The sequence below is a fragment of the Argopecten irradians genome, chromosome 13 (assembly GCF_041381155.1).
Source record: "Argopecten irradians isolate NY chromosome 13, Ai_NY, whole genome shotgun sequence".
NCBI classification, from domain to species: domain Eukaryota; kingdom Metazoa; phylum Mollusca; class Bivalvia; order Pectinida; family Pectinidae; genus Argopecten; species Argopecten irradians.
The window spans coordinates 21,695,159-21,722,681 of NC_091146.1; the positions used below are offsets into that span (position 1 = coordinate 21,695,159).

Genomic DNA, 27,523 nt, shown 5'->3' on the forward strand with positions numbered 1-27,523 from the left:
ACTGTGACAGTCATGACAGACAGCAGACAGCCGTACGGACAGAAACAGTCTGTCAGGGGCAGCCTATGCCTCGGACAATACGACAGTTGTTGGAGACACCAGACAACTTATTCTAATAAATTATGATTATTTTTTCTCTATTAGTGTCGGTATATGTAAATCTTATCATCTGTCCGTTTAAAAAAGTTGAGCAATTATTACTGATATCGAGGGAAAAGTGTTATAAAGATTTCAACGAACTTTTTGTTTACGATTGCAGCATTTGATAGCTGTTGCACCCCCCCCCCCTAATATTACAATATCAATCTTATCCCCACTGGTTTCCGTGAAACAGATGTCGAAAGTGGAAAAATAATGATCCTGCACTTTAATTCCAAGGATTCACCGTGAAAATCCGATCTGAACAAAATCCGCATATTTATTGCCCATTACTCGAATCCTCTTTGCGTTTTATTTCGTCCGGCATCGTTGTCATGGTAACGATATTTCATCAAAGGCAGTGAGCTTATTTAAATCTCTCAAGATGATAACCGCGTGTTCACGAAAGTTGCGTCTCTTAGTTACGAAATGACTGGTTTATCCAGTGTTTTTTTTTATCTAATTATAATGAAAGTTAAGTGGAAATGCACAGTATTAATGGATAGCAAAACAGAGGGAATACTTTCGGTTCACCGAGACAGCGAGTCGACAGTCAGCTACACTTGACACCCAGAAGCCGAATGGTTTCTGATATGAGCATGCACAATATATTTAATTCTATATAATATCAAGTTTGTACCGCAACATCTCGGAGAAATTTCCGGCAATATTCGGAAATAGAACGATAATTTCCGAAGATTGCCGAGTTTCTCCGAGATATTGCGATTGCAACAGAAAAACTTTTGTAATCAAATAATTAAAATAGATTTAAAGATACGCTCACTATACGCTTATTCTTTACATTGTAAAACCATTATCACAATTGTTGTTTTTCTTTATGAAATTAAATTCAACAACGTAACGTCACTGGGTTGGTATGGTGGGATGTTTTCCTTTTTCTTTATTTGAAAATTGTTTCTTTTTCTAAAACAATGTTTGTGATTCCATGATTCTAAAACTTAATCCGATTTCATTCAATGTCTTTATCGAGTGTTGATGTGTTAAAGAGGCAAATGCTAATCGATGAGAAATATTCGTGCAAACACGACTTATGTATTAACACATTAAATGCACCATAGCACCAGGACATTTAATCGTGTAAAAGAAAAGGTCAATCTGGTGCAGTGTGTCCTACAATGGCGAAATGAGAAAATAATCGGGTCTATTGCGGAAATAACGATACACTAAAAAGAAACCGATAATCCAATCGAATTCCGGATGCGATGTTAATGGGCCTGAAACGGTACACAGATATGGACAAAATATTGGGTCCGATATGTATAGTTTGTATTTGACGCGTCTACAAGATTTTATGTTGTATGTTGACTGTAAAATTAGCCAAGACATTAAGAATTTTCATGAGCAGGTGCACGTGTCCTAAAAACTTGTTTTGTATTTTTCTTCAGGAGTAGTGGTGTCTTTTTTCTCTTAAAGTTACTTGCCTTCTGTCGTTTGGAAAAGAAACAGTTTGATATCAGCATCTATGATTAACATTTTTATCAGCCGTGCTTGGTGAACTTTATACATTCTCTCTGCGCTGAAGCGCAAACGGGGATTTTTCAAAAAATGTAACAGGTTGCATTTTAAGGAGAGTGTAAACAAAGAAACAATTCCGTCACCCATATGTGTTCGGAAATAATTACCTCTTACTGAGAATACCCCGTTAATACAACTTGACCTCAAACGAGGTTACAGAGCCCAGACATTTAAAGGCCTCCACTGTAACGTATTTAAAATACCGACAACACGTTAAGTACACCTCGACTCAGTCATACAAGGTATGTACTATGTTGGGACATTTTCTTCCAAAAAAGGTCAAAATACTCGTTTATCTTTTTTTTTAATATTTCTCTATAATAGGCAGAATTTTTTTCTCTTAAAAAGAGCGTTTTTATTTCTTTCTTTTCCTCCTTATTCTCCCATTACATAGTTATCTCCCTTATGGGTAGGTATCGATTGTGACGTCATAACTAGGTGAGCAATTATTACGTCTTTTTGGTATATTGTCGATTAGTCTCTCCTTCCGGTGATTATGACGTCAAAAAGACAACGTTAAAATATGAGGTCAAAATCACTGAAGCGCAGTCAACCACGAACACAGCATATCGGTGTTTGAAGTAGGAGACTTGATTAATTTAACATATATCCCCAAAAACAAGTTTTCATTTATCAGCTGCCGAAAACCGAAATCACATCAACTTGATAAAATTATTAGCTATTCTAATCTTAGAGTTTAAATGACAAATTTGGATTAATTAGTTTGCCCCCGGATATATCGACAAAAAAGAGATCAGGACCACACAGGGCTGGCTATTTTACACTTTCTTTGTGATTTTATTTCTCCATTAACAAAATCAATTTACCCTGTGGTCATTTCCGGTTTGTCCTGATAGCTATCAACTGGTCAACATCTTGACCATTCACTGAATGTTCGGATTTTATCAATCCACTCCACGGCGCCATGATAATTCTCTGTCGTCGGTAACTTGATAGTTAAATTCACAGATGACATCTATTTTCCGATAATCTTCGGAAAGATATATTTCCGAAGATTGACGGAAGTTACTGCAATATATCGCGATGGCTATAAACAGTAATCGGAACACAGAGGAAATATTTCCGGAATTCTTCGGAAAAATGACCTCATTTCCGAATATTTCTGGAAATGTCTTCGAGATGCCTCTAATGCCATGTAAACAGACAAAACTAAACAATAGGGCATGTCCGTATGATGTCGGGGATTTGGGGTTCAAGCATTTACATCAAAAGATCAAAAGTACGATGTAACTTGAACATTACTATGACTATGTATGACGTATTCTGAAATATGACAAGCAAACATAGACAAATGATGAATATCGCACCATGTTGATCATGACTTTCAATGGAGTAGAATATAGAATTATCAAAAACTGGTTCGTCATATATATGTACATTTTAATGGAGTCAGTGACTTATATTATATGAACCACAATAACGCGACATTATGTAAATTAATGCGAGGTCCTCACAATCCTATTTTCCACTTAAATGTAGATCCGAGAGCGTGACGTCACTAATAATTGATGTTGTTGACCTATAGTTCAAAGAAGGACATTAATTTTTTATTAGTAAAATAAGTAAAAAGAATTTTTTATCAATGAAGATCTGGAGCTGAAAACAAGATGAAAATTTGATGGCGTTTTGTTGTAAGGTGACCTGTATATTATGATAATTTATGAAGATTTTATCACCCTCTCTTTTGTAGTAGTTTGTATATATGTCATTAGGGATGTACATCTACATGTAGAATCGTGATAAAGAGTTATAGGTCGTGGTATGTATGTGTATACGGAAATCTGGGACTCTTTACCATTCTTGAATTAGAGTCTTGGAGTTTAGTTAAAATACATTCGTCTTATTTTCATACTTCTCTGGCATAAAACATCATTTTCATAAAACGTCTCACTGTTTAGGGAATCTTGCTCTTAAATATCGATATATCAATTCTATATATGGCTATAAATACATGCGCAGTCTGTTCTAGTGATATGATTTCCTTACTCGGGTCAACATCTACAAATGTATATTCATAAAAGGAGGATTGAGAATAGCCGAAGGTCATAAAAGGACACTATGTTATTATTTAGAAACCAGTAGTAAGGAGTGAAATGTTTCAATTCCCAATCAAGAAGTTGAATTTGAAGTGAGTGAAAATGTTTTTACACTTTTTAGATGTTTCCTAGAAAGGCACACTTGAAGACGACATTACAGGTGCCCTACTTTTAGGGTTTCTTTCATCAATATATCAAACAAGAAACCCCCTTATCCTCCTACAACATCAGCCACGACTTGGTGACAAAATTCCATTGGTGCTGTCATTAATTCTGAGTTAAATCACGTTTAGATATCACCCACAATCTCGTCAAGTCTTCATCAAGAAGAAGATTTGATAAGATGGGTGTGTTAAAAGAAACCGCTTCTGTGACGTAACGTCCGGAAATACCCGAGGTGCTTTGTGGAATCTGTCGGAAATACCCGAGCTACTGTATAAATCCGGACAACGCAACACCTTCGTATCATTTTCCTCGATGTGCCGCTAAGTCAATATTTACTCAGGGTCTATAATCAGTACTCAACAGAAATAGCCAAACACACTACGCACTTCAAACTGCATACTTAACGTAATTTATAAAAGTATTTCTAAATATTTTCTAATACAATAAGGATTTTATTTCTCTTTTACATATTTAAGCCTTATCGCAATTACACACGCAGTAAAAATGTTAGTTTGACGTGGGTGGTTATATTTCAAAATTGTCAAGTTTGTTGAATTTGTTCTCTATCTGCAAACTAACCAGGATGATGTTAGATTTACGGGCGTCCAACGAAGAAAGTTAATCGTAAAATTGTCACATCTTTAGATTGACACATTTCACATAGAGACAAACGGGTCAATACTGTACTGGTTTAACTGATCCCTATAATACGGTACTTTGATAAGAAACAATCACAGACAATAATTTGTCTATGTATTAATGATTTATTATTTTAACAGCTAATCTTACAGTAAAGTAAGCTGACAATACTTTCTGAAAATCGCGATACCCGTATTCTGTTATACAAATATTTAACTATGAGTCCCCTCGGAATTGGCGGTATTAAACTATTATCTTGTTGAACCTTTAATAGGTAATGTTTATGTATATTTCAAGTAGCTGATATTTACATTATCTTTTAGGGCACGAGGTCGCTTAAACGTCTTTGAAATTCTTGCATAGGCGTTTTATTTGGACATTTTAATATATAAACATTCTTAACAAGATCATATATGACGCAAGCTATAGATTTATGGCACCGAAATGTCAGATAATTTTTCAGGTGTGGCCTGATTTCATGATAAAAATGAAATTTTCCCCTTAATGTTTTGAGGCAAACTTCGCAAAATATGAAAACAATATTACCGTTGTTTTTTAACATACTTTGAAGGGAGAAATATTTGACATCGGTATAAAGGCGTTACGATAACATGCACAACATTCAGATCCACCAGAGTTACTTCCCCTTCGTTTTTCTCCGTTACTCCGTCAGTGCTGACGGAGCAAAACGAAAGGAAGTACTCTGGAAGATCAAAATGAGGCTCAAAAAACGAGCAAATATTAGATATGTGTTTCACTGTTAATGTAGTGCGCGTTTTGCTTTTGATTTACAGAGGACGTTTCTTACTAAAAACTCTCGGCAGTAAATCGTTTTGAATGACTTGAGGAATTCAGAAAACAAATTAGCCTATCAAAATAACAAACATGTCCTGTACGTAACACATGAGGAATCTAGATGTCGTTCTTTTCTAAATTGTCAGGCAGTTACACAAAATATCGTTAATCAAATTTCAAAAAACAAGTTTTAGATTTGATAGTTGTAATAGATAATGTAACCACATAGCGGACATCACTCATTAATTCTAAGAATTTTTCTGTCAAAACAACATTAATAATATAAATTGAAAAAAATATATGTAAAAATTTAAAAAAAAGAAACACAGATTGTTATATTGCCTTGGCTACGGAAACAAACGAAGTAATCACATACATGTACATAGCAAAGCAAAGAGGCTGGATTTTTTAGGATGCTTGACCGTTAAATACAAATAATCTACATGAAATATTTTAAATTTTCTCATCCTCGTCCGCTATTGTTTTCTTAAATTGTGTAATCGTGATAAAATGCAATTAAGTGCACGCGAAATCCGGATATCAGGTTAATGTATTCTGACCATGTCGCATACTACACATGTACCCTTGTATCCGGGTATTGTTCTAGGGTTGGGCGTGCTTGGTTTCGTGGTGAAACCTATGTTATTGGCACGAATTCGTCCATTTGATGTGTGGTCATGTCCAATGTGGCTTTGTTTATCTGATTTTTATACAGACACCAAAAACAAAATAAGTTCATACAAAATGAAAGTACGTGCGAGTCATCTCAATTACTAAATAGTTAGTTAATTGTCGGCTACATAACTCTGCCTATTACTCTAAATGACAATTCTAAATTCCCCCTAACACCTCGGATAAAGGAAACGCATGATCATCAGGCATATATCTGTCTTAATGTCCACGTATGGTAGTAAGGCAAGATGAAACTCGGACTACTGGACACACGCTATACGATACACTGCCATATACATGTACATGTCCCTTTAAGCACTAAAATACGCAAACAATTCTATAATAGTATTATAAATATATAATTCAGACATCCTAGTTAAATGTTAATTCCTAAAAAACGACACGAGGAATTTTGATATTTTTTGTTTGTAAAATATCAAAATTAAATGAATTCAATGAAACACCCAATCGAGTTTAATAAGTAAACATATGTTTCCCCGAGTGTAATCTGATCATGTTGTCATATGTTGTGCTTGATGATGTAAAGATCACATTTGTAAGTTTGCAATGAGTGAATCGACACCAGATTATTAATATAATATTACCAGATTTGATTCAATGGCATGAATATCCACACTAAACATATGTCGGTCGTACGAATTGTTGTATATAAGACTATATATAATGTAACACACACCAGAGAATTGGGAACATGATGTAATCCTAGCAGCCATCGTGGTCACAATATAATTAGTCCTTATCAGTAATTAACTAACCCAATTAATTTGTCATATAGGCCTAATCCACGACGTCTGGGGCGCCAATACTGTGTATTATGTTACAGGAGGACTTGCTCAAGTCAATTAAGACCGGAATTATACGTTATTTTCATTATTATTCCATCATTTGTTTTTTTTTACATTTTTTTGGAGCTTGAAATTTCAGCCATAATCTTTTTATCGTATTTACAATCTATATATATATATTTATATTGACATTATTTGGTAACTGTAATACTGACATTTGTTACATCTTTTGGAGCTTGAAATTTCTCCCTTCCTATCTACAATCCATAGTTTGTATTGCCATTCATTTATTGGAAGATCACGCGCTATTTTTTTGGTTTTTTTTACACCCAGTCATATATAACGTAGCACACACCTTAATACAAAGTATAACGATTCTCACTAACACACATAATGATGATATTTATAAACCCGTATTCAGCGAGAACAGACCAAATATTTACATAACATGACGTATATGAATTACGATGTTACAGCGACTAATTTACGGTATGTTCACACACCTGACACACACGGTATACGTCCGAGGGTCTAGCCCATTTATTACATTTGTAGTTCCCACACCTGTATAACATTGTCAGCACCACAGGGGCTCGACCAAAAAATCCCAATCCTACTATCTAAATATGTGTCATGAGAAATGGGTGTGTAAAGCCCCTTTAAGGTCGGACGACATTCTAAAGTTTTCATATTTTTTACCAATCCAACTTATCTGCACCATTTATTCACATCACATATCAAGCTTATTTGGGGAAAAAATCATACCCAAGTTGCGATTGTTTCAAAATACACATGAACAGTGGGTTATGGCGTATCCATATAGATTAAAGGCGGTGATTTTTCTCCGGATACTCCGACTTTAACCTGTCACTTCCTGAAATGACCCAGACTGTTAACATATAACTTAAACAAGACTATCCCTATTCATTCTGTTTCATATTTCGCTATATATACAAGATTAGCACATACACATATTTTGATTTTAATGTGTAAATTATGTAGCAGTTCAAAAATGGAGGGGAGGTCTCCTAAATCAATTCTCAAGGCTGACGGTCTTATACCTGACAGACGTGTCACATTGTCACATGGCAATTTAAACTGTATATACCTGTATACTTGTCTTAATTTTCAGCCAATCAGCCGACATTATTAATTAAGTGATGTTTAATTAATTTCAGTCGTGACATTAAATTGTAATAAAAAGTATATCGAAGAAAAATCAAATCATGAATGAATTGAATTATGATGCATTTATTCTTCAGTTGAAAAAAAATATGCAAAAATAGACACCATGAGCTATTTATGTATGCAGTGTGTTTACGTGAAAAGATGTCCTCATTATTATCGAAATATGACGGCATTGGTAGAAATTATAAATGGAAATTACGACAGATAAAAATAGAACATGGAAAAAGTTACGATAGAGGAAATATTCAATATTCAAAAATGAAATACCGAAATAATTTCTCTCTGATTCATTTCGCTTAGAAAATGAAAAATTAATTAAATGGTTTGCAGGTATCACTTGGTCATGAACATGTAACAACATTAAAGTCAATAGAAATCATTAGTTGGTCATGAAAACGATAAAAACTTAATTGGTGTTCAGAGATAGAACCAGAAATGAAATCAGTTACATAATACCAAACAGCCAGTTAAATAATTAAAAATAGCCCGTTTTATGTACATGTTACTGAAAAGAATAATGACATGCATGCGGTTTGCAGGTTTCATAATATACATGTCAGAGATATCATAAAGCCTCACACCATCACTACACAACACAAGTGTGTGTACAGATAGACGGTAGGGCTGATGGCGCCGCCACAAAATATTGCTTTATGATAAGATGTGATATGACGTTGCCGTTGGAAAATTATATTACGGGAACTAGTTGTTAAAATCTGTGAAGGATAGAAACCAAACAGATCTCCCATTTTAAACTTTAGATATGTGGTGTTGATTTTTCCAAAGGATATCAATTGTGAAACCTATGAAGGATTGTTCACTTTTATGAGTTTTTGAGAGACTCGGCTGATCAAATTTCTTTTTCTTTCTTTTTACTTTTAGGACCGTGATTTTAAAAGAGAAAATCCAACAGATCTCCCAATTTTGATATTTGGCCGATTGTTTTTCCTATTTCTTACATTTTATTATATCTGTCTCAAAACTGTACTCTGTACTAATGGGGAAGGGCTTACACCCCACACAGTGACCCTGTGTAACTATGTAATATATAAAGTATATTGATGGTTCTCCGCGGACTTTCAATGATAACAATACATCACTGTGTTTTATTGTAATATGATACTCTTTATATACCGCAGCAGGATAGCCTAAAATAAGCAGGATTGTTTATTGAACATAAAACAGGGAGGGGATTATCGCATCACTCTGGCGTATACCCCACTCGAAGTTTAATTTAGCCACGTATAAATAGCCACTGTCCGGTATGTTGCATATAAATCTGTATACTAACAGGGAGTGTTTATCGAGTAAGAACAGACATGTATTTATGGCGCAGCCTTGCCGCACACCCCAGTCAAGTTTTAATTTATTAATCAAGCGTGCAAATGACGTTTGTGTGTCGACACGAGCTCAGGAATGCTTGTTGATTAACAACAAAATGTGTTTATTTCATTGACACACGAGACGACAAAGTGAAACTTAATCGACCTCTCGCTGAATGTCGAAACATGAATGAACATTACGTGATTAAATACTATTATCAAAGAAATTACGTACTTTCGTACAAAATGAACATAAATACATGTACTGCAGTCTCATTGAACAGTAGTGTTAAAATTACATTTTAAAATACAAAACAGAAAACTTAATGGGATTTCATAACTGGGATGATCTTTAATTATTGAAGTTGTTGGCGAGATAGAGATTAGATGAGCAAGTATATCGAGATCTGGGAGGACCAAGAATAAAGCCTCTGACTAGCGATGTCATTTATTTACGACTTGAAATAACATGGATTCAAACTCGCGATCGAGAGATGGAGGACTTTGTGGTAATATCAAAGGCCGCTTCAATTGTTGGAAACCCAGTCGACCCCTTCTCTTCACTTACTGCACTTAATAAATAGCACAACACATTTTGTTGACATGAATCATGAACCACAAACATTGGAAAGTAATATTAAACCTACTGGATGTTGTAACTTAAGATGTATCTGTGTATCAAAATACCACTGTATCCGAAATTACTTAAAAACGATTTATTACATTTAGTCTTTACCAGGACCCTTTAAAAGGTACATTATTGGATTTTGGATAAAATACGACACCATATTTATGTTACCTGTACACTTAAACATGTAAAGTCCGTGTCTAAGGAATCTATTTTATACATGTAAGCATGAACTTGAAATTTAATACATTATAAATTTAAAAGCCGTCTATATCTATAATGAGTTGTTAATTCTTGCGGTTCGACAAGGCGCTGTAATTATGCGGTAACTATTTCGGCTAGTTCTGATAAGCTGCTTGCGTGACACAAGGAAATGCAAAATGGGGAGATTACGTAACCCTGTATGGTTTGTGGTATTTTGTTATACATGTTGTGAAAATAATGAATAACGTCTTTGGAACACAGTCATTTGTAAGCGACAAAACAACAAATATAAACAAATGCTAGTAATGTTATTATGAGATTAATACTAGTAATGGTAAAGAAACAGAAGTTCCGAAGGGGGCGGCTATTAGAATGTCTCGACATGATACCAACACTGGGTCGCTAGTTCGAACCTCAAGTGGGGCAGATGCCGGGTATTGGTAGTTGAAATGTGCTTTTCTCCCGGGTACTCCAACTCTCCTCTATCACATCAACTTGAAACATCCTTACATTAATTATTATGGCTGTTGAATGGTCTCTGAAACCATTCAAACCAAGTGTTCCGGAAGGTTCGGCGTTCTCTCAGATTACAGTACTTACACAGGTAATATAGTTCGGAATTGTGGTTATTCTGTATCTGCATATTACAGAGTTATCTGCCCTTGCGGGTAGGTATTGATTGTGACGACGTGTGTTTGTGACAGTAACGTCATAATTTTCGGAGAAAAGGACGTAAATTGCGCTCACAAAATAATGACGTAACAGTTGATACCTACCCACAAGGGAGACAACTCTGTAATATGCAAAGATATAATACGACACAGAAGTGTTTGAAATGCTTGAAAATTGGGCATAGAGTAAATTAAAACAATGTTTATCAATCACGGCATGGTTTCTTTACAACCGGAAGACCATTCCTAGTTCAAGTAAAAAATCGTAATTTTCAAGGATTTTTCAAAACCAACATGACTTAATGCGGAATAAGTTAAATTCTTAGCTATGTATACTGTGTATTAAGAACTATGAAGGACGTTTAATACTAATGTGACCTTCACTTAGCAACATTACATACTCAATGGTAACGAGAGGTCAAACATCACTATTTTTACGTACGTTATTGTATTTAATTATGCAGGCGTATACTAAATATATTTCCTGTACTTTTACCATCAAAAAGACTTGTACTGTCTCATTAGACAAATTATACACATTCATTTGGCCGCTTCACAAGTAATAGATACGTTAAATTTATGTGTTCTACTCCCGGGAGTGTTTTTCATGAATGCGGACAATTTTGAAGACCTCTTGTTTTTATTCAGACAGCTGTCGCTATCAACTCAATCAAATGTGAAAGAAACTACTATTCATTGTTTAAAAATAGCGAATTAAAAGTACATGACGCCCTGACCCAAAGCACGTGAAAGGAAGAGCCGTTCCGGTGATTGCACCTTCGATAGACTTTATGGAGGAAAGTTATTCCGATGAGAAACCGTTCATTTTTTTTCTGACAGCTAAACACCCACTAACTATATACTTTATATCTGTCTTTCCTCATACAGTTATAATATTACATGTACCTCAATGTCTTATGACACTGATTAAGTTCAAAGTTCACGGGACTTTTCTAATGTAGACCATTGGAAACTTGTCACCCTCGATACTCCAGGATTTACGATCACTGACGTTATCTCCACCCCTGGGCTATGAACTTGTACGAAGGGTGCATTATACTACAGAGTTTAAATATACCAACAATTTCTAAATATTCTATAAAGTACGTGTATTTGTTATTTGCATTTTATTTGGTTTGAAACGCTCAATGTTTGGTCATTTTGCTTGTGTTGTTGGATAGACTATAAAATGTTGGTTTGTATTGATGCCAGCTCATGATAAATGGTGCAAGCATATAGTAAAACCTTTTAAGCAAGGACGTTACACTCAAACATTTTAAAATACCAACAGAAGTCCAATACTTGAAAACTCATAAATTGTGTGGTCTGTATAAAAGAAAGAGGTTGTTGTATATGTTCAAACATTTATCAACATTTCTTTTTGATATGCCTTGCATTTAACTGGCATACTCAACCAAATGTGTTTTTGATGTCTTCTCGGTGGCAGGTTCTAAATGAAATGTATTGGTGTGTGAAAGTGTCCCTCGAACATCCGTTGTACGTATATGTCTAAGGATAGTAAGGGCCTTACGCTATGTATTAATAGTGTATGGTTAAACCAGAGATTTCCCAAACACAGTTACTGACAGACAAATTAATGCTTGATGTAGTTTTGTAGCATTTACATATAATTTTAATTACTGTTTTATACTTATTTTGGAGAGAAGTCAAATTATACAGGCGTTGCCGCTGCCCAATACATACAGAATAATTTTGACTTCACTTCGCTGAGATTAAGAAACAAAAGCATATGTATATATCGACAGAAAATCAAAAGACAAATGTATGTGTTTAGGACCAAAGAATCTCCAAGATTTGCGTCCAGATGTTTACGAGTGTATCGATCAAACATATTAGTTAATTCACACCCTATACAATGACAGAACTCCGACAATAGGAGCGTTAAAGTATATCATTATCTTTACAAAAACCTATACATTAAGGAACACAATAGCGGGTCCTGCGGGTCACTACGGGACGTCCTCGGGTCGCCCTGTCGCGGGTCACTGGGCCAAAATGGTGATATTTAGGCCACGTTACGGTTTGTCAACTAATAGACCCATTGTAGAGGTCACGCCCCACTGAGGAACAAATCTGTCCGTTATAACAGTAGTAAAACCTCGCCCTTTAAATTCCTTAATCTTCTAAACAGGTTATGTGACAAAACGGTTCTAAATATAAACACCCCACCTTCTACCAACTGTCTCACGGCGTCCCTTCTGTGGGTGTGGTAAGTCGGTTACTCCGCTTTAAGGATCGATATTCAAGTTAAATGTAATTCCGTTTTAGTGGCAATCCTTAATATAAAGCAGACGAGCAACTTCGACACCCCCACTATAAAATAGACTGAAAAAATCCCGAAACATATAACAATCAATATTTAAATACAAATATCTTTAAGAAAGCATTGTAGCGATACTTTGTTTGTAAGAGAAATATAAAAAAAAAACATATCATGATACTTCAAATATTAAAGAGTGTCATACTATATATACGACCTGGTGTTTTCAATACTAAAGTGATTCCAGTCAATAAGTACTGCCTATAAAGTAAAGTATTTAATAATGAAATGGTCTTGTTATGGATTTGTTCAGTAGATTATTTGCGAAAAGTGAGAAATATTTCAATTTTGTGATATATTGGAAATTTTATGAACTTGTATTTACATTGCTAATAAAGCACGCAAATCGCAACATATTGGAGATACAGGCTCATAACAAACTTAAGACGACAATTGGGAAGAAGTTCGGCGCTGGTTTATAATCATTTTAAAACTTTTGGCAAATTTTCATATCGAATTAAATTGATAAGAAGATGGCTTGATCCATAAAACTTCAAGCCGCAAATAAAAGATATACAAACATATCTTTGCCGAGCATCAGTCATTTCCAATATCGTGTGTCAATCTGGGTAAATTTTGTAGGTTAATGGAGCGTTTTAACACTCGTACTGGAATAAAGCTAGGAAGAATTTCTTTAGAGAACAGAAATTTAAAGAAAGGATTTCAATATAACTTAGGGTCTTTCTAGAAGTACGATTAAAAATACAGAGCCATTCGATGATAAATACGACATTTTGAATTAATGTTAGAAATTTTCACAGAATTTTGCATTGTAGGGATGTGCCCAACCTGCTATAAGCATGATAGACACGGCGTTTTGAATTTATATCTGAACATTGATATAAAGCGGTTAAGTATTAATGAGTGGGCAGTATGAAAAGTAAAATATTCATCTGAGACAATTTACAAAACTCTCGGATTTTAACGATAAAATTCCAAACGAATGCCGTAACACACCATTACACTGTGAGATATGTATTGGCCAATCCTCATTAGTGTATAAACGATGGTCACTGATTTTATCAATCAAAATCACTGACCATTAATGTGTATATATTCATAATCTAGATTGACCACTACTATTCCGGCCACTTGACCGCCGAACCCAGCTCGAGTATAATGTACTGGACAAATATTTTCATTCTTAAATCTGTTATTCAACTGTAGCCCCCGCCGTGTTTTTACAGTGAACAAGAGATTTACTGACTTTGAAATCTCTAAATCCAGTGTATATCTTATAGTATTATACACAATCTCATGTCCATTCGCTCAGTCAGAAGGAATTTTAAGCGACTCTTTTACACAAACAATTACGTTTACAATGTAATTTCACAAGTACCTGTGTAAACTCACATATATAACATAAAGATTTGTTTGTTGTTTAGATTTTTTGATGTCCATTTTTATCTACATACAATTCCATTATGACCTGAAACGATATTATTTTTATCATGTATTCCAGTTTATATCTTATTGCTTTTGATCTATTTAACAAGAAATGTGTCATTTGAGGCCAGTACGTTTGTATATCTACTGTATGTGTTGCGTGTGTTTTAGGAGACTGCATTATGTAGGTGTTCCGTCTGATTGTATAGTACAATCCTGCTGAAGCGTACTGCTAAATATAGTACTAAAGACACTAGAAAACGCTATTCCGTATTTGCATATTACAGAGTTATCTGCCCTTGCGGGTAGGTATTGATTGTGACGTCATGTGTTTTCGAGCGTGACGTCATACTTTTCGGAGAAAATGACGTGAATTGCGCTCACAAAATAATGACGTAACAATTGATACCTACCCGCAAGGGAGCTAACTCTGTAATATGCAAAGACGGAATATAGCACCACAAATCATTACAAAAACGCACGCGCTCACCACGCACGTGTTGTTTTCACAATGGTGGTCATCCTTAATTAATTGACGTATACAAAATTTTGTCCTATACACAACTGAACAAAATCATATTGAACTTATAAATCACGTTCAAATTAATGAAATCGTGAAGCTGGTATTGATTTCACTGTTTTCGTCAGTGATAAACTAGCGAGCTTCAAACATACTTCAACTACATTACCACTGGCCGCGAGAGTTGTGTAAATACTACATATAATCAACGGACGTTGTAAATATTTCAAAGCAACTGGTTGTGGACAAACTGTCTCGTAGGAATACGTATGTCATCTGGTGATTTGGCACGTGCTTGAGACATCTAGGATATTTATGATAAGTGTTGGAACAGTCCGCTATATAACGCCGATATTTATACATCTGTCGCATATGATCGGAACAATAAGCGATGGTTATATTATACAGTGTGTTATAAAAGGTTATGATATCATTCGACAATTGGACAATATTCTATTATTATAGATAAAATCATGTAATGTTAACTTGTAGGTCATATGAACGCGTCAAGGTGGACATGAGATTAACATCCTCGATACTACAGGGGTTACTATCACTGACGTAATATCCACCCCTGGCCCAGATGTCTCGAAATAAACTTAAGTAAAAAACTGACTTAAGTCAATTTGATTCACATAAGTTACATAAGGAGAAAAACTTAAGTTTTGGCTTAAGTCTGTACTTTTGTTTCGAGAAATGGGGGCCAGATATATTAGGCGCCGGACCCCGAGATTTGGAGGAAGTCTCAGTGAACAAAGAGAGTACAATGACTGAATACGGGATGTAACTATACCACATGAACAGCATTGCTTCTGTGTGTTTTTCTCACCTCGTAATTGTTAACCTAAATACAGACGGGTGATTTAGGACACTGATTTACTATATGTAGACATTTCATGTACTAGTGTTCAGAATCTTCATTTTAAGTTTGAAGTTTCCGACTTTGCATTGTATTGACAGGAAGTGTTGAAAACAGAAACTGTCGAAGTAAAGAAAAAACAACTTATAATATATTTCAGTCTTTCACTCTTGTGTTTTTCTCTTTTCTTTGTAAAGATGAACAATTAAATTATCAAACATCAACAACTTATCAGACGGACATATTTCCGGTGCATTCGATTCAGATAGTAAATACAATTTGAAAAGAGTGCGTTCGTTTCATATAGCGATCATATGTCGAAATGACACCGACTTCCGGTAATGATGTCACGTGATAACCTTAGCTATGAGAGGACACCTTTGCTGGCAGTTGAGAGTGTGAAAACATAGGTTCTGTTACGCGTATGATGAAAGGGAGAACAAACTACATATGTTTCATGTAAATATGTCAAATTAGGACACTTGTAGACAACTACGGAGACCAGAAAGTATGAAAGGTTACCGACAATGGGAACACACAGTGATTCGCAAGACATATGCAATATTGTAGATGCGAGATCATTGCATACAGAGAACAATTAATACTTATGGGGAAAACACACAGAGATATAGAAGAAGGTAGTTAAAGTGTAAATCATATAAATTTCAATAACTAATTAATTTGCACTAAAACGCACTTTCATGAAAACGGTCATAAGACTTAAGTTAAAGCGTCTCTTCAAATTATTTTCATTATACTTCACTCATACATATTCATTCTTATTTGGTTGTTTGATCCACAGGCGTCTGCTTCTGGTTTGATAAAAATATAAAACCTACCTCTACTATATATGTTCATATAGTAAGGGTAGGATATTTTATTTTTCCAAAACGAGATGCAGACGCCTGTGTTTGATCTTAATTGGATAACAGCATGAAGCATTAATTGTGCTTGTATGAACGAAAATGTTTCATTTTGACTTAAAATCTCGTTTGATGATATTTTTGCCTCGTCGAAAAAATAACATAATGATTATATATATACTTGGAGATTACTTGAAGCAAAGATGGCAATCGGTCGATTTGCTATTACTGAAATGCTCTAGGACAACTTAAATTGAAAATAAAGCACTTGCCTTAAAGCAAGTAATTAAAGCTAGTATGACGGCGGTCTTCAGTTTGCTTTCTTTGCATATTGATGGGTGTATCTTGATATATTTTTTTTACTGTGGTATATATATCTATGTCTTTGGTTTTGCTTACAATGCATAAGCAAAAACACCAACACTAGTGGACTCTAATGGTACGAATATTTGGTCAGAAATCTTTCTAGATGACCACACCGACTGGTCAAGTGCATCAGACAGTGTTGTATTGACACCGAAGAGATGTCCAATTCTTCGGTTTTTTCCTGCCAAATTAATGTCTTCTGTCCATCGACTACTAAAGACATTGACCACTGCGGACTCTCAACGTGTGACTTACTGACAGTTTGATGACCGTTGGTCAGTTTTAAGGTCAAACCATATCGACATATTTGCATGAAAGGCCACATTGAAGAACAGTCGAACATAGTTCGGACATTCTGGACAGTCTACCTTGCAGTCCGGACATTCTGGACAGTCTACCTTGCAGTCCGGCAGTGTATTTCTTGTATATGGTCAAAGTTTCTTCCTATTCGAACACACCTATATATCGATCAGTCTATTTGAAGTTTACGACGTTCGCACACGACAGGCCCCGCGGCAATATACTTAGCGTTTTAATGGGCATGATAACGTACGCATTCATCGGGTGATTAATGAATCGACTGCGACATATTATAATATAGTTATTGTCTCTGCTGTCGACTTACCGACATAGAAGGCATAAATATTGTTTTTATTGTAATCTATAATTGCAGACAAATATTATGAAATTCCAGTGATGGAATCGCCATCGTGTACAAACAAAATCTATCTTCCGGACTATGAGTCTTCTGCTTAGTCCAAGCACTGGCGTTTGGCTCTAAAAACTTTTCTTTCTCAATATAGGTAATACTGTAGTAATACACATATACGGAGAGGAAAAATGACAATATAGCCAAACGCCTGTGGTACAAGGCACTGCAGTCCCTCAAAAACGTCCTCTAAAACGCACATACAACATATTGCATACACGGGAGGTCTTCCTGAAATCCAAAGATGTATAAGAAAGACTATGCTAAATCTAGCTAACAAACTAATTGTCATTAGAGGAGTTCAGCTCTACGTTTTGGCACAACGATATGTTGATATCAATATACATATCTATCACCATATATAGAACAATGAAGGATTGTTAATTATCATATCTGATAATCACACAAAGGCCTTGATTTTTACGTCAGTTAAAAAAACCTCAAACGATATCACAAACTATCTAAAGCTAATTATATCCTGCCTAACTAGTCCATCAGGCGTGCTTCGCTACGTTCTGTGGGCCAACTGCTCCGAAACACGCGAAATATGTTTTGGTACATGCAGTAATACATATATGTATGCTTACTTGTATCATTTTGTGACATATTCGTGGCCTTGGAATGCATGTAAAGTTCCTGTATTTATTGTAGCAGAGATGGTTACCTGCCTCGGCTATGTAACCGACATGAATTGATTGTGTATTCTGTTGAAATGTAACCGGATCTCAATCGCATAAAATTTAATCAGATTTCATATGATATGTAAACATGAAATTGATATTTACCTGGAAGGGTCTGACAAATGTATATTGTTACAAACATGAAATATACCGACAATCACGTAATGTTCTCACAATGAAAACGGTTAGTATCATGAATAGACATCGCGATACACATAACTGGATTTTAAAAGGAGTGAATATACAATGTATATAGATATATCTTTTTATTTGTCTCTAACCCTATAACACAAAGTACGATGGAACAGAATAACGCAATTATATATGATAAAACATGCATATAGATCACACTAGTTCAATAATAAGGACCATTTGTGATAGTGAATTATTAAGAGACGGTGGATACAGACTTTCAGTAGTATATACTAGTGTTGTATAGGACCCGAGGGATAGTTTCACACCTGAGGGTGCGTGCACTTATCAGCTCATTAGTTTTGCAAGCGACAGGTACGCTAACGATCAAACAGATTTTAACCCCTACTAGACTTTTGAAACCGGTGCATGTTAATTTGTTTAAACTGATTGAGTCACTACTAGTACTTAACTAGACATTATATAATACTGTAAGTCTTTATTCTTCCACGTGTTGCTTCAAATAACAGTCGCTGCAATTGTATCTTTTCCTATAACATATAGATACATGGATCTCATCTTGTACTTCATATTTCAGTCATATGTCTAACAGTAATGTTATGACATCATAAACACATGACGTTACATCAATATAATATGCAGATTTTGTACCATCCAGTCAAAAAAGGAGAACAAAGGACAACATCTTAAAAATGGAATATCACCAGCAGAGAAATTAATTCCGGAATTCCACGGAAATTACCGAGATGTTACGAATAGGAATAAAATGCCATTTCGTGATAATGCAGGTTATGTCACGTCAGCTATTAAAATGACAAAAAATACGTTTTCCAATTAACAAATAATCCATTAGTCTCCCTTATATATATGTTCCTGAAAAGAGTCGTGAAATAATTATGCTAAATGTTTTGTCATGAAAATGTCTCTGTCAGCAAATATACGAATATTAACATGTTATATGTACAACTTTAACCCTTCAGAATATAGAATTTTCATAAAGCCCCGACAAACATTCAAAATTAACTCTTCAAATAATCCACAAGAAAGACATGTTAATTGACAATAAAATTTGAAATTTATTGCGATAATTTATTTTTGTAATGCATAAAGACGTAATATCGGATAACACAGTGCTAAAGCGGTACTTTAGAATGAAATTATCAGCTTGATAAAGTTTACAATTCGTGGATGATTTCAGAGATTATAAAATTACACCCCTCTCCACATCTGTAGATAACCTCGTGATGTTCTTGGTTTTTAGTCTTCTCCCAATCTATCTCAAAATCCAAAATCGCAATTTCATGGGGAAACAAAAGACAACTCAAATATTCTGTAAAGCCAACCATACTTCTAAACAAATTTTTCACACGCACATTAAGTTTATTAATTTATGAATTTTAAAATACAATCAACGAAACAATGTTATATCTAATTTGAATCATATCTCTTTAATCAAGTTATACATTTAGTTGGTAAACCAAACAAGTTAATTAGGTCCAAATTACTATATATTTTTTTATTTCACAATCTCTATCTCATTTGCATTGTTAATTGACGAGTCGCAAGTTAACAATACCGTTATCAATTTCCCTCCTCGACAGGTAATTGTAATGTGCACATAATACACACGTACGGTTGTATACATCACGTGCTTTACATTATGTAAATCGTGGAGTAATGACAGACTTGACAAGACTGGAAGGAATGATTGAGTCATAATTATTGTGTAAGGAGTACCAGAAGTACTCATTCAATATCATACACGTAGTTGTATTGTGTAATTAAAGCTCTTGTAAAGACCCAGGTGTGTGTAAAATTGGAATATATGTAAACAGGTAGCATATACAATTGATAAGATATGAATAAACGTACAGGTATGTACATTTTACCTGAGTGACGTCATGTAGAGTTAAATCATTCAACAATGCATGTCGAAATATTCAAAAAACGTTCATTCATTTTCGATTTCCGGATTCGGCCGTGATTTCACACACAGATAGCAGCTATTATACTACCTTCGTTTGTACCGAAAGTGAAATAAGTCATCTAAATAGCATATCCAGATAAGTAAAAACTCATGACAGCAAATATATGTCCCAAAAGAGAAAACAGAAGATTGAATATAGGATGTTTTCATAATACTCTACAATATATTTGGGTTTCATAAAAACCCTACCACATTTTACATCAACTTTGCCTATCCCTTGAGTGCTAAATTAAAAATAAGTTGATGCCATATATCTATGTTATATCTAAAATATAGCAGAACAATAGTCTGGGAATGATCTATTGACACAGGAACATGCTTAGAAAAATGTTTTGTAAATATTTTACGAAACGTTAAATAATTACCCGGCCCTTGTGACATAATCAGAGGTTGGCGGGAAGATGTCAAGGTCGCAATCACGTCTGCTCGTTGTTACCTTGTTGATACGGCAGCAGAAATCCATATCGATCGATTTTCCTCTAATATTCCACTCAGTTGGCTTTTAAGGAGATTTAATTGGAAATTCCTCTAAGCAGACAAATTATATTCTAACAAAATGCTTCTCGGGCCCAGCAAGTACGTCAGAGCATTTTCATACAGAGTTAGCAGTGGGATGGTTATTATAAACGCTCAATAATTGTCAAGCGACACAAATAAAACCAAACTATGTATTGGAGATTTTTGGTTATGTTTTGTTTTATTTTTCATGCAGCTAATTTATACAACACGGATGTTTGGTGATGTGCGACTGAAATTGTCCAATATAATGGAAGCTTTCGAATCTTTCTACTTTATTTTGTCGTCTGGGAACTCGTGGACGACGTAAAATATGTCCATTATACAGTATATTAATCATATTTTTTTACGTATTTATAATCTCTGCGTGAACTCTTCACTGTACAAGTTTACGATCATAACAAAGTGAACCGTTACAATTTTTTAAAAGTCGTTGTATACATAATATGTTTCTTCTGATGTATAGTACCATACTTATATACACGTAAAAGACGAGTAAAATTAAAAAAAAATCTACTTTCGGACAGATATTGTTTAAATATAAAAAGCTCTTGGTTTCAAACTTCTGTATAGACAAAGATGAATTCTTAAAAATTTCAAGACGTCGATGCTATAGAAAACCTAACAAATTACGGTATACGACAAAGCAATAAAGCATGTTGTTTCCTTTGAATACTGGTCGTATATGTGTGTGTGCAGCGATCGAAATCTCGTTTGCATATGAATACAAGGAACGGTCAAACATGTAAATACCCGCTATATCATGAACGGAATGTGACGTTTGTCAAAAATAACAAAGCTTTGTCAGCTTGACCAAATAAAATTCAACTTTATATTACCCTGTTCTATAGTTTCCGTAGTTTTAATAATTCATGTCATTTGAAATACTAACTTTATTATTCGCAATACAATTGTATGTGTGAATTACTCGTTGACAATGCTATGTTACCTACTATATGCTATTTAATTTTCTTGAAATTTTGGTCATGTTAAGCTTGACCTACTTAGTGGAATGACACAGGACATTGTTCCGTCTACTCTGGGTATATTTTTATAATCGAGATTAAGAACGACACGTCACTAATCGTTATGGATTATGGAGGTCCATACCAAAAATGATTAACCCGATTCAGTACAGTATAACCGGTCATAACCCTATTGACCTGTTTTGCCGGTACCACGCCCGTTCAGTAATACTCCCACCTTGGGTGGACCACACTCTTTGACAAATCTTCATGCCCCTAATTCACAGAACACACCCCGCACTTCCCTTATCCACATTCAATTTAAGTAAGACAACTTCAAAAGCCGGGTAAGTATATTGTTTGTGTAAATAGAATTAGAACAATATAATGTGTATTGTAATAGTATGTCCGTACTGTAGTCCTTGTTATGCGGTGTTGTTATAAATGTTTGAAAAACTGATTGGTAGTTTTGCCAAAATCGAATAAAGAATTGAATAGGCCTCAATCTCATTTGTAGTTTAAGTCATTACCCTTGATGTTTAGTTTCAGTCAGAGTATAACTTTTTTTAAATTAAAGTAATTAGTAGATTATCGACAAGAAAATAACGTTAAACTCAGGGAGCAAAGACTTTATTAGGATACGCCATTCTATACATTTAGTTAATATATAAACTGTGTCCAATTATATTGCCGCATCTAAAGTCAACGCTACAATTGGTAGATGAAGGAAAGAAAATAAAGCCTGTATAAAGTGAAGTTCATTACTAGGGGTCGGACTTTTCTCCGGAAATCATCAATTTAAAATTAATATGTACATTACCTTAACATACTGTATCGCGAGACATTGAAATTTCATACCTATGAATACGCTATGTTTAGAAGTCAGTGAGTACGTCCAGTTCAATCTTACGTCTGTTTTATGTCCTTACGTGTGTATATAGGTATGCTTTGTATATTACACTGCCAGTGTTAGTGTATAGATTGTCTTAATAAAGCACGTCCAAACTAACCTACCATAAACGTCAGACGGTAATGTGACATACGTAATGATGAATCATACATATAGGTATGATATTATGCATGTAATTTATGGCTGGGGACTTCAGATGATATTACGAAACCGAAAGATAGAATGCATGTTCTGGAATGCATCTTTTCTATGCGTTAAATCGTGTCTATTTTATATTGAGATATCCGAATGTTCACGATACTATTTGATTTCAGATGGTAAATACGTGAACTATTACTACACCAATGTCAGAAATGAGCATGAATGTTATCAACGGTACAGCACCCCCCTCCCCTACTCCTCTCCTCCCGTCCCATCCCCTCCACCTTTCTTACTCACCCAACTCCCGCAGCCGGTTCTGAATTTATGTGCATACTGCAATATTATACATACCTTGATTGATAAAGTTTCATATTTAAAAAATCTTAACTGTACCTTTTCATCCCCGCATTCCCCACCTTCCCCTCCACCCATCCCAAACACGAGCCAGTCAAATTCAGGAATCCACATGTACACGTAGCCAGTCCAAAATTCATATTATCGACGGCATTGCCTTATACAACCCCATAATGCAGATTTAAAGACATACTTGAGTGAACTTCTAACTTTATCTGATGAAACACATTTAAATATGTACGAACTGCTATTATGGGCGCGGAATTTATGGAGTATGACCGAATTAATCTTAATCACTTTAAATACTAAGTTTACGTCGTTTCAAACGCATTAACACATATTTTAAGTAATTGAGGTTAAAATATCATGGCTTGATCTTATGCTAATTCTTGGAACGTATATATTCCTTTGAATAAAATTTTGTCATAGTATTTTGATAACTACCAAGGATATATTTCGGATGTGCTTAATTACTGATGTGTGAACACGTGGCTGTTAGTTGGCATACATTAAATTATATAGATGGACTTTCCCACGTGGGCATGACTTTTTTTTTCAATATCAAAAGAATACCTGGTCTATTTTTACTGTGGGTCCGCCATTCTTTCATCCGCCTACCCACATGGACACACCCAAATCAAGCCAGAAAATACATATATACAATCGAAACCCAGTTTCTTCCAACTTGTTGCGACACGCCCTACCAACTCCCATCCCCACTGCCAAAACACTATCAAGTCATGCTGTGAATTACCAGACATGCTTCCTGGTCCCATATAGTAATAAAGTACATTATCCTGTGTATTGCTAGTGTTTACAAGAGGTGAGTATAGTAAAGAATATCCAAGATAACCGAAATCTGTAACTACAGCATACCACCCTCAATACTCCATGAGTTACTATCACTATCGCTATACCCAACCCTGCAGAATCGGGTATGATACAACCCTTTATACACTTGTTCCACCCCTTTCCCCAGTACGGAATTCCAATTAAGTCATCCTATCCTGACAATACGTGATAAAAATGAATCCCGTACGGAGTTTAGTAGAACTCGAGTAAGGACGATATTATTAGGACTGGAAAACGACATCAATACTGTGCTAATATCGACCTATATACAGGTATATATATGTGTCGGGAGTTACACCGTAAAATTGATCAATGGGACACCAAGTTATCGTCTCTGTACATACACGGGAGAAATTCTACACCTGGGGAGTATAAAACAATGTACCTATAGGAACACTGTCATTCACCACTGGGAAATAATGTCTTCATAATTGTTGTCATTAACAAGAGAGATATAAATATTTTATTTCATGGTATTTTCTCAGTCATTTCCTCAATCGGGAACATGAAATCCCTGAATGTCTTTCTGTCATCTAGCACCCCCTCCCCATCCATAAACATGTTAGGACACAGCCACTGAATCAAATGGTTTAAGGGTCCCTATACATGTTTACGTACCACGTGGGGTTCATAGGGAATTCCCCTTGCTCCACATCTATTTATAATTCAGTGACTTGGCTGTCGATATGTGAAACAGTCATACAGTATGATTACAACTGAGCACAAAGATGTCAACATATTGCTATTTTATGTATATGTGAAAGTTGAATGTTGGTTACAACTGAGCACATGGTTTCCAGCTTCATTATACAGAATTGGACGTTATATATATATATGATGTAAATATGTACTAAAATCGGATGTAACTTAGGAAATTCGTTTAGATGTGTTTTAGTTACAACTTACAACTTACAAATTCAAAATATACGACAAATGGAATATCTGGTGATCAGTATTTGAGAAAGAGACCGTCAACGAGCTCGAGTCATTATTACAATTACTTCTCCGTGTGAAATCCAAAGCCCTGCCTGGTGACAGAACGGACATATCCAGTCGGTATATAGAGGTGACCGGTATATAGAGGTTTCGGTGTCAACCGACATACGAAAGACTACATAATTAGCCAAGGGATACAACGTATTTATTACGCTTTCACAATGGTATGATAGTTTTAAGCAGACTAATATATACATTAGGTCAAATATTTATTTCATAAAGCCACATGTAAAGGCTTAGATATTGCGTATTTCATAAATATTGTCAATCTTAATGCCAAGACAATCTTATTCATTTTCAGATGCCCCTATAACTAAATGACATGGACTTGTATTTAGGGCGGGGTCAAGTTGACGAAACAGTTGAAAATATTCCTTAAGAGGTTAACCAATAGTGAATGCCTTTTAGGTTGCTCATAATTAATGAGATGGAATCTTTGAACAACTGATGAACAACTGTCCCATTCCACTAAATGTACCCGTGGAATTGGCTAATCACAGTTTTGAGTAAATTGACACATATTGCACACTTAATTAAGCCCGTGATTATATCGGTTGACCCTGTCCGTTCCCGGGTCCATCGTCAAGTTGACCCCATTCGAATGTAATGTAATATATTGTTTTCTATCCATGGTTAGTTGACTTACAATGTATACTCGATCATAATTAAATTTTAGGCTCGCGGAAACACTGACCTCTCTTAGTTTACAACGGAATTACAATAATCAAAGGTGCATGGTCAATTAATTCAGTTGAAACGTTTCATATAATACAGCTTTTGGGATTCTATGGTCAAGCTGACCCTGTTCTATTACAGTTTTTGGGACTCTATGGTCAAGCTGACCCTGTTCTATTACAGTTTTTGGGACTCTATGGTCAAGTTGACCCTGTTCTATTACGCATTTTGGGACTCTATGGTCAAGCTGACCCTGTTCTATTACAGTTTTTGGGACTCTATGGTCAAGTTGACCCTGTTCTATTACAGTTTTTTGGGACTCAATGGTCAAGTTGACCCTGTTCTATTACAGTTTTGGGACTCTATGGTCAAGTTGACCCTGTTCCATTCTTGCTTTTGGGTCCCTACCCTTGCGTTGACTCAGTTATATAACCATTGCTAGCCCTATCGTTAAGTTGACCGATATTCTATATTTGTGTATGACAAGAATCGCTGATGCTATTACAAATAAAACAGACTAGAAAATCGTTGAGACTTACCTGAAACCGTCACGGGTAGTAGTAACGATAAAATGATCGCTGGCAACAAACACGAACTCATTGATTTTATCCTGGTACCGGAAAATCCCTTCAAGTTGGCCATGGTGTCTGATCGAAAATCCAAACGAATATCACAGGCACAATATTCAGTCTTCTGATGAAAAATTTATAATTTTTTACAAAACAGCTTTTAAATATTTCACAGGTGACAGGTGATGTCTAAGTCCACAGGTGAGAACTGCTAATTACAGGTGTTTTATTACTGCCAGGTGATAATTGATCCCGTGTAAATTTCACGATTTGTTATAATATTGTCACAAATTTTCTAATTACGAAAATCCATTTACACAGGTAAATTCCGCGTTGATTATGAAATTATAATCCACGAATTATATTATTAACGGCATGGCGATGTCATGATCACCTAGGAAGACAAGAGCACCTTGTCACGGGTAAAACTCTTCACCGATTGCCGAAAAACTAATCACTTGTTGTTATATACAGGTAAGTCCAGGTAGAAATCGCCCTCGTATGGAACACACCCGAAAAAAACTGTCGTCTGCTCTTGTTGGTGCCGAACATGTGCTTGTGTAAAGCCGGCCCTACCTGAGTGAATACCTGTTCAGGTGAGTTGTACACACCTGATATTACCTGAAATATCACCTGTATACAGTAGTAGGACGAGTCCTTGTTAGCGGTATGACAAACAGCGCGCCATTGTCAACTGTGAATGGACAGGTAGCACAATGGAATCGTCCATTTCTAGGGGAGGGAGGGTTGACGAAGTACACATTCATTGGAAACAATAGAAGTAGTTCTAAAAGGATTGTTCATTTACATTCAGTGAATTGTAATACCATCAATATATTTATGGTTATGAAGCTGTAAAC

General features: G+C 35.3%; 1 protein-coding gene across 3 annotated transcripts in view; it reads right to left on the minus strand.

The window, feature by feature from the left end:
- LOC138305885 (mucin-2-like) overlaps nucleotides 1-27,323 on the minus strand; it is a 403,923-nt gene extending 376,600 nt beyond the window's left edge. For all 3 annotated transcript variants that reach the window (XM_069246153.1, XM_069246151.1, XM_069246150.1), the window contains exon 1: nucleotides 26,634-27,323. In XM_069246153.1, the coding sequence (XP_069102254.1) occupies nucleotides 26,634-26,736 (103 nt within the window). In that variant the 5' untranslated portion in view covers nucleotides 26,737-27,323. The remainder of the gene's footprint in view (nucleotides 1-26,633) is intronic.
- Between the last annotated feature and the right edge of the window lie 200 nt (nucleotides 27,324-27,523).